General features: G+C 44.8%; 1 protein-coding gene across 2 annotated transcripts in view; it reads right to left on the reverse strand.

The window, feature by feature from the left end:
• The window catches only part of mvda (mevalonate (diphospho) decarboxylase a), a 42,342-nt gene that overhangs the window by 16,882 nt on the left and 11,249 nt on the right, over positions 1-14,211 (reverse strand). For both annotated transcript variants that reach the window (XR_005943577.1, XM_041192081.1), the window contains exons 4-6: positions 8,246-8,392; positions 7,330-7,529; positions 1,172-1,246 (exon numbers count right to left, since the gene is read on the reverse strand). Coding sequence is in view for 1 of the 2 variants with exons in the window: in XM_041192081.1 (XP_041048015.1) it covers positions 1,172-1,246; positions 7,330-7,529; positions 8,246-8,392 (422 nt within the window). In the remaining variant the exon portion in view is untranslated. The remainder of the gene's footprint in view (positions 1-1,171; positions 1,247-7,329; positions 7,530-8,245; positions 8,393-14,211) is intronic.

Below are 14,211 nucleotides of genomic sequence, written 5' to 3' on the forward strand. Positions count from 1 at the left end.
TCCCTTTCAGCTATGGACTGGTTTCCTCTAGTTACCCTCTCAGCCACTCATTTTTCTTCAATCACCTTCTTCCAATTGGGAAACAAGAAAATTCCAGACCTGTTCCATGACCCCCACCATCAATCATCACTGAAAGGTCACAGATTAATTATCAGTTGCTATATAATTTTTTAAGGAATAGGTTTACTTTTATCCTTCAGAGGTACAGCAGAATAAATCAATTAATTTCACTACAAGGAACCAATGGCTGAATCCTGACCAGAATAAAGGCTTGAAAATGATCTCTCTCTGATAAGTGTAAAGTCCTCAGTGATGCAGACCCAGGGGCTAATAGATTTTTTGAATTCAATTTCACAACTTTGCCATGGTGACGTCTGAACTCAGTTGTCTGTGCAGTAGCATAATTGTGAAATTACCATAATTAACATTACCATAACCATTAGCCATTTTGGGTTCCTATTCAATTTGTCATCGCTTTAACTTGTGTTGCATTTGGGGCCCTTTTTAAATGGCCCCTTCTTCTGCTGGGCTATTTACACTGAGTCTCTTTTCAAATTATTTTTTATACAGAAGACTTTGAGGCTTTGGGAATGTGTGAAGCAGAGACCATGTCCCATTTAAAGACTGGGGGTAAAATTTTTCGCTCAGCGGGCGGCCGGGCGCGCACCTGACTTGACCGAGCGTAAAATGACGCGCGATATTTCGGTTGGCGGGCATGTGCCGGAGTCGGCAGCGTGCCCGCCAACAATTAAAAGGCCTATTAAGGGCATTAAAAAGTTAAGTTTTCGCTGCCAGTCCAACCTTATCGTTGGCGGGCAGGCGAAAACGCCAAGCGGCCTTTGTACTTTTTTGGAAACCTCATCCATGGGCAGGATGAGGTTTCCAAAAGCAAATAAAAATAAAACAAAAACTTTAATTTTTCATTAACATGTCCCTGCTCATGTGACAGAGTCACATGAGGGGACATGTTTCGTTACATTTTTAATTTTTGATCATATATGTTCATCCCCCTGAGGCAGCTCTGTGCCTCAGGGAGATTATGCAGCACTCAGTTGTGCGCATGTGCGAAGGTCGCACTTGCCCTCCTCCTGCCCCAATTCTTTGTTGTAATTTATAGGTAATTCTAGGTTTACAAAAGATTACTAATACTTCAAATGAAAGAATTTCACACCTTCAGCAATGGACTGGTCTTGACACTGGTTTGCATCCCAGCTGTACTACCAACAGGCTTCTGCTCTGCACTGACCTGGAAAAGAAGCAAAAAGCAGCTGAGCTTCTAGACATGTTCACTACCACAGGAGACTGGAACACTGAAAAGCAGGCCATTTAGAACAAGTTAGAATCTGAAGATTGTAGACTAACATAGGTTGGCCAGAGCGTGACATCAGATGACTACTTTTTTAAAAACTGAGTTTAGTATAATCATGGTCTCCACTAAAAGACTGTAATGAAAACAATGAAAGTAAGTGCATGGAAAGTAAGAGCTACACAAACAGTTTGCTAATGTATAGGTTTAGGGTGACCTTTACAAGACAACTTGCTTTGGCACACAAAAAACATTCAAGGGTTACAACATTTTTATTTCAGCAACGAAAGAACTAATGTGCTGATGATACTGTTAGCCATAAATCTGAAATACATACCCACTGATAGTAGTAGCTACTTAGGGCCAAAATTAGGACTGTTGGGAGAGAGGAAAAATGAGGCAATTGTAAAGTGCAAAAACTCTGATAGGCTTTAGCACCTAAGATATATCTTTGTTGGGTTGATGTTTGAAATTTTTGCTTTTCGTATTTCTTTAATTTTGCAAATAAAACTACCATACACAAAAAACACTTCAGATTGAACCATAATTGATTGTTATGGGAAGCAGAAGGTATAGGATGTTTGAAAACTAGACTGAATCATTTGTAAATTGCTTTATATTGTTGAGGTTGCTCTGGAATATCCAGTAATAGTAAATGATTGTAATGTGGCATATTGGTTAATTCTCTAAAGTTTATAAAGAGCACATCACTGTGGGTGTACCTAAACCACATGGACTGTAGCAGTTCAAGAAGGCAGTTCTTAAGGGCACTCAGGGATGGACAATAAATGCTGGCCTAGCCAGCAATGCCCACATCACACAAATGCATAAAAAACATGTGCGATGATGAGTACGAAGCAATATTTTTCATGATTCAAGGAAATATCAACTAGTTACTCTTTTGGGAGTCTTAGCATAATACAACGTTCTCTGTTAATAATGTGCCATGTTTAAGGGTCCTTTACTAACAAAGGAATATAAAGATGTAGCTTTCTCCTCTCCTTCACCCTTCTCAGGATATGACCAGTCCTTCTATATCTTTTCTATCGTATGCTGAAGGTTTACAGCAAATTAACATTAAAAAAGAGCTAATGCTTTCTAATACCAAACACTCTGTGAGACAAGCATTCTACATATTAAAACAACAAAATGCTGAAGGAATTCCATATTCTTTTTACTTGTTACAAAATTACTAGTGCAACTTGTTTATTCACCCACTTGCACACGTGAATTACTGCATGCAATGAAAATGGTGGCTAGTGGGGTCAGTAATACAATTGTTTCTCTCAGTAATTACTGCTCACTAATAGGCAACCACATTAAAATCCACCCCTCCATGATAAAGGGTCCCAGATACATATTTGATTTTCTAATTTCTCTCATTACTGTTTCTTTTTTCTTAATCATTCCCTACTTCTGTCATTTAGTCATCTCTTTTCCAACTAAATCACAGACCATTACTTATTATCTCCCAGCCTTCTCTTCCCAGCTCTGTTCCTCCTTATAAGTTGTTCATCTCTCAGGTCTGGCAAAAGTTTATTGATCTGCAATGTTAACTCTACCTTCCTTTGTCCACACATGGGGCAGAATTTTGCCCTTGGCGTGTGGGCGGGGCATTCGGGAAGCCAACCACCACCCACGAATGGCAGCGCTCCATGATTTTACGCAGGCGGGCCAATTAAGGCCTGCCCAACATGATACATGGCCTGGGAATGAGCCCAAAAGGGCGGACAGGGTCGGGGTCATGATCTCCTTCGGATCCAACAGCAACCTAGCGGCTGATTCAAATGCAATCTCGGCAGCCCCTGGAAGGCTGCCACCGAAAGACACGGAATTCTTGTGAATGGAGACAGTAGCGAGTGGACACAGCAGGTGGGAGATCAGGCCAGCAGGGCAGTCGGCCCCGCGATTCTCGGATGAGTGCCTCGCAGCCCTCCTGGAGGAAGTGGCAGTGCAGAGAGAAACGCTTCTCCCCAGAGACGGGAGGAGGAGGCCCCCCCCACCTCACCAAAAAGATCTGGGAGGGGGTGGCATCCTGAGTCAGCAGCCACCATGTGGTGAGGTGCACATGGGTGCAGCGCTGGAAGCACTTCAATGATCTGCTGTGATCAGAAAGGGTGAGTACCATGTTGGCATGGGTCACTTTGCAGAACAGTTAAAAACTGCCCATCCCCCTGTGGACCTCAGAGTTGTTAGAGTGAGTGGAAAATGTCAATGAGGCAGGAGCTGGCCAAGGGGGTAAGCCCTGGTTACTTGGACTGACTGCCTTGCGGCTCCAGTGTCACGAATCGGCTGAGCCCTGGGAGGTGGTCCTCGGGTGGGATTGGCCAGGCTGCAGTGATGCTGCAGGTAGAGGGGGAACTAATCAATGCTCCTCCATCCTTTCAGGAGAAAACATCCCATAACAATGCTGGGAGGTCGCGGACTGTCGGGGGACCCCCCACATCTCCTCATCCTCACGCGATACGAGCAGGAGGCCTTGGAGCTGGAGAAGTGCCATGCACCTCAATCAAGCGGCTGCACTGAGGTTGGGGTGCCAGAGGAAGGTAAGAGTGCAGTGCACTGAGGTGAGAATGTCGGTTATTGCAACCATTCCAGTGTAGTATCGATATTGATGTGAACCTGGAGCCTGGAATCTCCATTGATAGTCAAAAGACGAGGGCAACATGACGTATATCTCTGTCTCATTAGGGTGCCAGGCATGCGCAGTGACAGTGTCATGACTTAAACTAATGACATGTCCTTCTTCTCCCTTTTAGACTCACCCGCAACTGGTCGTCATGAGGAGCCTGAAGGCCCACCATGCTCATCACGCACCTGCATCACGCCCCTCTGTCAAACAGGCACCAGCGCAGATACCAGCACCTTGGTGGGCATAGCATCGCAGTGCAGACTATTGGTGCACATTGGCGAGGGCACTTCACACTCGCTTGAGATGCAGGCGGAGGCAGAGAGTGCCCAGGGCGCTGGATGTCACAGGACTGCTGGGAACAGGACAATGCTTAGTTGATGGCTGATGATGGGCCTCTGGAGTCGTCCATGAGGCAGCAGATGTTGGATGTCCAGCAGGGTGTGCAGGAGGATCTGGTGGAGATACATGAGGGAATGCGTGCCATAGGGTCAGTTGTAGAGGAGTCCCTGCGGAGCATAAGCGCTGCGTTGACCTACATGGCCGAGCGCAATGCCTCCTCCATGGAGAGAGTACCGACTCTCATGGAGAGGCTCCTCCAGGGAGTCAATCAGGGGTTCCTGGGGATGCACTCAGACCTGCAAACCCTCACACCGGCAATGACCTTAGCTGGTCCGCGTCAGTGTGGGAGATGGATTGGGCACCCAGTATCCCAGCTAGAGGCCCGACCATCATTGATGAGCAGGTCCAAAGCAGCCTGACGTTGGCACATGAGCTGCCTGTCATCTCTGCGGGCTCCTCTCAGGGCAGCTTTTCTTCCACCCCTCTGCCAGTGACTGTGGCGACTGGGGAGATGCTAGCCGTGGCACTGGCCTCTCCCTCCCAGGCAGAGCCAGCACAGGCTCCACGGGCCAGTGGACGCCTGCCAAGGTGATCAAGGCCAACAAGACAGCAGAGTCAGCACGCTGTCTCCAATGCCGATGTCAGCAAGAGGGAAGCACTTAGACATAGCACCCGCAAACGGAAACTTAAAGCACCTTAAGCACAACACGGGCTTATTAAGGGTGATATTTGGTTCCCCAATTTTAATTTTCTTTTTTTAATGGTGATGGAAAACACCGGATAATGTTAATTTCAGCAATGTTTCAAATTCACAAGTAAATGAGATGTTATTTTGTGCAACTGGCCTCTGTATGGTTCATTTGTTCTGTAGGTGCAGGGTAGGCCATGATGTTATGATGGACATGTGTCTCCTGAAACTTTATTGCAAAGGCACATAGTGTATGTTGTTGACTAAGAAAATGGTCCTGTCAGGGATTGAGTATGGAGGCTGTAGCCCTGGCATGTTGTGGTTATTTGGTAAGCTAGCTGAAGGAGCGTTGGATCAAAGTGTGCTGGGTGTCCCTGCCTCCCTGTAGGCTACCCAGATCAGCGTCTATGCCCTCAACATTCTCCTCACCATGCTGGTCCTCAGACTCACTACTGGACTCATCATCTGTTGCCTGTGCAGCTGCTTCAAGATCTTCTTCCTTCACTGTGTCTCCCCTTGCGAGTACCAGATTGTGCAGAGCGCAGCATGCAACCACTATCAATGACATATGATCTGGGTGGTACTGCAATGTGCCTCCTGAACGGTCCAGATATCAGAAGCGCATCTTGAGAAAACCTATGGCTCTCTCTATCACCGCCTTTGTGGAGGTATGGCTCCTGTTATACCGCTGCTCAGCCTCTGTTCTTGGGTGGCAGAGAGGCATCAAGAGCCATCTTCTGAGGGGATAGCCCTTTTCACCCAGCAGCCATCCATCCAGTCGGACTGGAGCACTGAAGAGCCTCGGCACCTGGGAGTGTCTCAGGATGTAAGTGTCATGAGAGCTGCCAGGGTACCTTGCACAGACTTGTAGAATCTGCATCTTGTGATCACACACCATCTGCACATTCATGGAGTGGAATCCCTTCATGTTGATGAAGGCTCCCAGCTCACCCACTGGCATCTTGATGGCTACGTGTGCAGTCGATTGCACCCTGGATGTGGGAGAACCCAGCAATCACTGCGAAGCCTCTGGCTCGATCTGCCTAGCAGGCCTCATCCATACAGCAACGAATGAAAGTCAACGCACGCCTGAACAGAGCGCGTATCACCAGTTTGACGCAACTATGGACTGACTGGGAGACTCCACAAAGAGCCCCCACTGACCCCAGGAAAGAGCTGGAGGCATAGAAGTTGAGGGCCACTGTGATCTTCAGCGCCACTGCCATGGGGTGTCCACCAATACAGTCGGAGCTAATCTCAGGGCTGATCCTCTGACAGATGGAGGTCACTGTCTCCCCTGAGACATGGAGCCTCCGTCAGCACTGGACCTCAGACATATTGAGGTAGCTGCATCGCCACCTGTAAACCCTGGCAGCAGGATTGTGGTGTCTTCTGCGGCCCCTTCAGCCTTGGACTACCTGATGGCCCTGAGCCCCTTGTGCCTGTGCCTCTCCTCCCACAGGTCCCTCAGCTGGAAGCTGAATAGGGACACCTGGCATCCACCCCCTTCTGGCCTTCCTTTCCTCCTCAGAGGAGGTGCCACCAGCAGAGACCACAATCCCCATTCCCGGGGTAAGGGAAGGCTGTCTGATACTTGGAAGGGCCCATGCTGTGTGAATCCTCTGGGGGCCTGGAAAACAACAGTTGAGTCCTGAACTGAAGCTTCTAAATTCTCTGAATGCAGCTCTGAAGCGAGATGAAGCTCTCCTGTTCACAGAAGCAACCAGCAGCAAGTGATATCCTGAACTCCTCATTAATCGCTTTGACAAGGCCACAGACCCCTCTTATCCCGCCCATGGAAGAGATTTTGCAAATTGTGGCCTGCCCGCCTGCCTGTTTTGCCCATGTGATGGCCTAAAAATCACACGGGCTATGTAAAGTTGGAGATAATTGGCGTCTCAAGGGCCTTAACTGGCCTCTTGATTAATGGCGGGTGCGCCTCCGTCTCCATTGCGCACCCGCTAGCGAAATATCGCGAGAGTGTGCGTTAACGCAGGCACGTCCAGCTGACATCATGCGCTTTACTTAACACTCGAGCAGGTCGGGCGTGCGCCCGTTCACCAAGCTAAAAGTTCTGCCATGATGTCTGATCTGCTGAGTGTTCCTAGCATTTCCTGCTTTTATTTCAGTGTCTTCTATGTTCATTTCAATTAGGGTGGATGAAACGTTTTATACTTTTTGTAGAACATCCAACTATCCACAGCCTACTCGACACTGTTAAAACAATCTCCAGCTAATCCTGCGTTTAAAGTGAAAAAGAATGTAGGTAAACATAATTGTTAAAAAGGCAGTTTCCCGTACAAGCAGGCCCAAGAGAGGTGCTGACTCTATAGAACGACTTTGTTCAGGTTGTCACAGACTCACCACTAGTATAAGAACTCGGAGCTCTGGCCAATGAGTTTCTGGCTCAATCTGCTGTGCGATGCTATCGCTCCCATCTTCTTTCACTCCCATTATCCATTGCACAAACCCTCCGTACATGCTTCTGCATGCACTACCTGACCCCTGACGAGCAATCTCAGACAGCTCTCCTTCCAAACCATGCAGCTTGGCAAGTGTGTAGACTGCAATGGAGGAACATCAGTTAGTGAAATTGCAAAACATAGAAAGAAGGACTTGCATTTCATGATGACTTGAGATCCCAAAGTGCTTTATAGATAATGAAGTGCCTATGAAGTGTAATCATCATTGTAATGTTGGAATTGCAACAGCCAATTTGCGCATGGTAAGTACCCACAAAGAGCAAAAGGAAAATGCCAAATATTTTATTTAAATAATGTTGATTGAGGGATAAATATTAGTCAAGACATCGGGGATAAATCTTCAAAATATTATCATGGGCTCTGTTACATCCACCTGAGAAGGCAGAGAGGGCCTCGGTTTAACATTTCATCTGAAAGACAGCACCCCTGACAGTGCAGCACTCGCTCAGTACTACACTGGTGTCTCAAGATTAATTTTTGTGCTCAAGTCCTGGAGTGCTATACTTTAATGCAGTACTGGGGGAGAGCTGCACTATTGGAAGTGCTGTAGCGCGAATTTTGGAAAAGTATGTGTCAAAGGATTAAAAAGAAAACAAAATTGAATCACTCCCCCTATTAATTGTTTGAACTCAAAAAACTGCCAACCGCCTGTGAGGCCGTAAAGGTGTAACTGAGGTACCAGGTCTAATTTCTGGACAGCCTGGATCCTCTGTGTTGCGGCCCAGACTAATTCCCACCCCCATTTTATCTGGAATGCATGTTATAAAGGTCTATGGTTTGTTTCCCAACTTGCTTACCCAGACAAGCATAACCTGCTGCAGAGGATGCCAGACCCGCTGCTGTGGGAAAGTTATTTACAGAGCAGATATGAATTTTATGGTGGAGGGTTAACGTGTTAGAATTTCCATCACCACTGCTTCTTCTTTTTCTTGCTATACGACGGACTAGGAGAGAAACAAAATTACAAACTCATGAAAATTTGCAGATCCAAGTATTTCTGTAATTACAGATCACGCTTTAAACATTTTGGAAGCTTATATAAAAAAGTCCATATTATTTTACAAATACTGTAAACACTGCCAGAAACAGTTACAATGCAAACACAAAACGCGCGCCCAACCTGGCAGAGCATAAAATGACGTGCGATGACGTTGGGCGAGCGTCCCGACGTCATCACGCACTCACGTGATATTTCGGTCAGCGGGCACATACCGGAGTCGGCAGCGCACCCGCCAACAATTAAAAGGCCTATTAAGGCCATTAAAGTCATAATAGAAAGAAATGTTATGGCTGGCAGGCAGCCAAAAAGGTCAAGCGGCCTTTGCATTTTTTAGGAAACCTCATCCACGGATGGGATGAGGTTTCCAATTGCAACTAAAAATAAAATAAAAATTTTAACATTTCATTTATAACATGTCTCTGCTCATGTGACAGCGGAGACATGTTTTATAACATTAATTGGCCCACCAGCGTGAAATCGCGGTCCAGCCCAGATTGCGGGCAGTGGTTGGCTGCCCAACCCTATTGAGCTGGCCTGACGAGGGAAAAATCCTCCCCTATGTATTCAATATTACCACCGAATCCCTTCTGTTTAAATACAGGCTTTAGATTGAAATTGTGTACTTTACTTTTCCCTCATATTTCTAAGGAAAAATGTGAACGTCAATGTCCTATTTTAAAATGGATTCTTGATTGATGTGTGGTTATAACCCAAAGATTGGCAATTGACCCTAGGGAAATTCTAAACTGATACAAGAGCTTAAAGGGGTAATCTATGCAAAGCACAAATAAGGCATCCATTTTGCCACATTTTTTTTGAGTTACAGATTGTGGTAAAATTGTAAATATTGCATTAAACTCAATATAGTGTTTAGTTCAAAATTTCATGCAAATTTGAGATTTTTGTAAGAAGTGTGATCTTAGGTAGTTTAAAAAAGGAGAAAGCATCAGAACCATAAGGAAGCCTCTATTAATTGAGCAAAAACTGTAAATAGGACTAGCAAAACATCTACCTCGATGTTAAAATATATATTTTTTTATTAATTCACGGGATGTGGGCTATGCTGGCTGGGCCAGCATTTATTGCCCATCCCTAGTTGCCATTGAGAAGGTGGTAGTGAGCTGCCTTCTTGAACTGCTGCAGTCCATGTGGTGTAGGTACACCCACAGTACTGTTAGGGAGGAAGTTCCAGGATTTTGACCCAGCAACAGTGAAGGAACGGCGATATATTTGCAAATCAGGATGGTGAGTGGGTTGGAGGGGAATATCCAGGTGGTGGTGTTCCCACCTACCTGCTGCCTGGGTCCTTCTAGATGGTATTGGTCGTGGGTTTGGAAGGTGCTGTCTAAGGGGCTTTGGTGGATTCCTGCAGTGCATCTTGTAGATGGTACACCCTGCTGCTATTGTCTGTCAGTGGTGGAGGGAGTGAATGTTTGTGGATGTGGTGCCAATCAAACGGGCTGCTTTGTCCTGGATGGTGTCAAGCTTCTTTAGTGTTGTGGGAGCTGGACCCATCCAGGCAAGTAGGGAGTATTCCATCACACTCCTGACTTGTGCCTTGCAGATGGTGGACAGGCTTTGGGGAGTCAGGAGGTGAGCTACTTGTCGCATGATTCCTAGCCTCTGAGCTGCTCTTGTAGCCACAGTATTTATATGGCTAGTCCAGTTCAATTTCTGGTCAATGGTAACCCCCAGGATGTTGATAGTGGGGGCGTTCAGTGATGATAAAGCCTTTGAACATCAAGGGGCAATGGTTAGATTCTCTCTTGTTGGAGATGATCATCGCCTGGCACTTGTGTAGCGCAAATGTTACTTGCCACTTGTCAGCCCAAGCCTGGATATTGTCCAGGTCTTGCTGCAGGTGGACGTGGACTGCTTCAGTACCTGAGGAGTCGCGAATGGTGCTGAACATTGTGCAATCATTAGCGAACATCCCCACTTCTGACCTTATGATGGAAGGAAGGTCATTGATGAAATATCTGAAGATGGTTAGGCCGAGGACACTTCCCTGAATGCAGTGATGTCCTGGAGTTGAGATGACTGACCTCCAACAAGCACAACCATCTTCCTTTGTGCTAGGTATGACTCCAACCAGTGGAGAGTTTTCCCCCTGATTCCCATTGATGGACATTGAAGCCCCTCATCCAGAGTACATTTTGTGCCCTTGCCACCCTCAGTGCTTCCTCCTAGTGGTGTTCAACATGGAGGAATACTGATTCATCAGCTGAGGGAGGACGCCATGTGGTTATCAGCAGGAGGCTTCCTTGCCCATGTTTGACCTGATGCCTTGAGACTTCACGGAGTTTGGCATCGATGTTGAGGACTCCCAGGGCAACTCCTCCTGACTGTGCTGCCACCAGCCGTTGGGACAGGACATACCCAGGGATGGTGATAGTGGTGTCTGGGGCATTATTTGTAAGAAATTATTCCGTGAGGATGACTATGTCAGGCTGTTGTTTAACTAGTCTGTGAGACAACTCTCCCAATTTTGGCACTAGGTCCCAAATGTTAGTAAGGAGGACTTTGCAGGGTTGAGAGGGCTGAGTTTGCTGTTGTTGTTTCTGGTGCCTAGGTCGATACCTGGGCTCATTCCTTTTTTGAGACTTTGTAGCAGTTTGATACAACTGAGCGGCTTGCTAAGCCATTTCAGCGGTCATTTAAGAGTCAGCCACATTGCATTGGATCTGGAGTCACATGTGGGCCAGACCAGTTAAGGATGGCAGATTTCCTTCCCTAAAGGGCATTGGTGAACCAGATGGGTTTTTACAACAATCAACAATGGTTTCGTGGTCATCATTAGACTTTTAATTCCAGATTTTTATTGAATTCAAATGCCACCATTTGCCGTGGCGGGATTTGAACCCAGGTCCCCAGAACATTATCCTGGGAAATGAGGCAAGCAAAAGGTGAAAAGAAACAAATCACCAAGTTTTATGTTAGCACCCATTAAATAACTGTAAAAAAAATTTTTAAAAACATGCATTGCTGCAGCATCTTTCACGACCAAAGGACATCCCAAAGTGCTTTACAGCCAATAAGTATTATTGAAGTATAGCCATTATTATAATGTAGGAATCAAGGCCAAATGCCAATATTGAATTTATATATAATTGTAATATGCAGCAATGTGTCTGCAGTTTTCTTTGCTGTGTACAAAGTACCTTGTAGAAACATGTCCCAAGATGCTTCATAGAGGTTAAAGGAAAATGGACATTAAGATCAAAGGAGACATTAGGAAAGATGTGACCAAAGGCTTGATTCAGGAGGTCTGCTTTAAGAAGGATTTTAAAGGAGGGGAAGCTAGAAATGTGGAGGGAATTAGGACTGGAATTCCAGATTATGTGGCTGGGAGCTGAAGGCATCGCTACCAACAGTGCGATGAAGAGAGTGAAGATGCAGCGCTAAACCACAAGGATTCAACGAAATTGTGCATTCATCATGGGCATGAACATCACACTTATTGTTTGGTGTACAAAGGCTTTAAAAAGGCAATAATTAAACTTCTTTGATGTACACTGGTCCTTTATGATAAATAAAAGATACTCTAAGAAGAACACAATATCTATTCAAAACGTAAAGAAACCTGGAAAACTGTTAAGCGGACGTCAAGTTCTTCCTCATTTGTACACAAGATTCTACACTCCACTTGTCCATGTATTAATCAGTTTAAACCCCATGTGATAGAGGTAATTAAATTAAATTTACAAATGCAGGCAGCAGATTGGGAAATCATTTTTTATACAACTGCTTGTGCCAATCAGAATCTTTCGGTTCAACAAACCTAATTCTAATGTAAATATCAGAACATTTAAGGATAACTTGGAATTGCAACATCATTCTAAGCCACAAAATATTCGTAACCTCCTTCCTCAAAAATCCCTTATTTTGGACAGCCATTTGTACTAACACATAGCTGATTTATACATACATACAAATAAACATAAAAATTAGGAGCAGGAGTAGGCCATTCGGCCCCTTGAGCCTGCTCTGCCATTTAATAACATCATGACTGATCAAGTTGTAACCTCCAACCTACCCCTGATAACCTTGCACCCCCTTGTTCATCAAGAATCTATCTAGCTCTGCCTTACAAATATTCAAAGACTCTGCTTCCACTGCCTTTTGAGGAAGAGAGTTCCAAAGACTCACAACCCTCTGAAAGTAAAAAATTCTCTGTCTTAAATGAGCGACCCCTTATTTTTAAACAGTGAACCCCACTGGATACAAGCATAACCTGTCCAGCCTTTCCTCATAGGACAACCCGCCCATTCCTGGTATTCATCTAGTAAACCTTCTGCGAACTGCTTCTTACATATTTACATCTTTCTTTAAATAAGGAGACCAGTATTGTACACAATACTCCAGATGTGGCCTCACTAATGCCCTGTACAACTGAAGCATAAACGCCCTAATTTTGTAATCAATTCCCCTCACAATAAATGATAACATTCTATTGGCTTTCCTAATTAATTGCTGCATACCAACCTTCTGTGATTCATGCACTAGGACATGCAGATCTCTCTGAATTTCAGAGCTCTGCAATCTCTCACCATTTAGATAATAAGCTTTTTTTTCCTTCCTGTCCAAGATCAACGATTTCACATTTGCCCACATTTTCCCAGATCTTTGCCCACTCACTTAACCTATATTTGTCACTTTGTAGCCTCCTGACATCCTCTTCACAATTTTCTTTCCTACCTATCTTTGTGTCATTAGTAAATTTAACAACCACTCCTTCGGTCCCTTCATCTAAGTCATTTATATAAATTGTAAAAAGTTGAGGCCCCAGCACTGATCCCTCTGGCACACCACTCATCAAATCCTGCCAACCAGTAAAAAGACCCATTTATGCCAACTCTCCGCTTTCTGTTAGCCAGACAATCTTCTATCCATGCTAATATGTTACCCCCTACACCATGAGCTTTTAATTTCTGCAATAATCTTTGATGTGGCACTTTATCAAATGCCTTCTGGAAATTTAAGTACAGTATATCCCCTTTATCGACAGCACGTGACTCCTTCAGAGAACTCCAATAAATTGGTTAAACATGATTTCCTTTTTACAAAACCATATTAACTCTGCCTGATTGCCTTGAATTTTTCTAAGTGCCCTGCTATAACATCTTTAATAATAGCTTTTAACATTTTCCCTATAACAGATGTTAGGCTAACTGGCCTATAATTTCCTGCTTTCTCTCTCCCTCCCTTTTTGAATAAAGGAGTTATATTTGCTATTTTCAATCTAATGGAACCTTCCCCAAAGTTAGGGAATTTTGGAAAATTAAAACCTGTACATCAACTATCTCACTAGCCACTTCTTTCAAGACCTTAGGGTGAAGTCCATCCGGACCTGTGGATTTGTCAGCCCACAGCTCCAACAATTTGCTCAATACCATTTCCCTGGTGTTTGTAATTTTCCTGAGTTCCTCCCTCCCTTCCATGTCCTGATTTACAGCTATATCTAGGAGGCTACTTGTGTCCTCTATCGTGAAGACCAAAGCAAAATAACTGTTTAATTCATCCGCCATCTCCCTACTTTCCATTATCAGTTCCCCAAACGCACTCCCTATGGGACTGATGCTCACTTTGTTACACCTGTTCTTATTTAAATATCTATAAAAACTCTTACTATCTGTCTTATTTTAATAGCTAGCTTTCTCTCACACTCTTAATTTTTCCCTCCTTATTAATCTTTTTGTCATTCTTTGCTGTTCTTTATATTCTTTCCGATCTTCTGATCTGCCACCCATCTTTGCATAATTA

The sequence above is a fragment of the Carcharodon carcharias genome, chromosome 7 (assembly GCF_017639515.1).
Source record: "Carcharodon carcharias isolate sCarCar2 chromosome 7, sCarCar2.pri, whole genome shotgun sequence".
NCBI lineage: Eukaryota > Metazoa > Chordata > Chondrichthyes > Lamniformes > Lamnidae > Carcharodon > Carcharodon carcharias.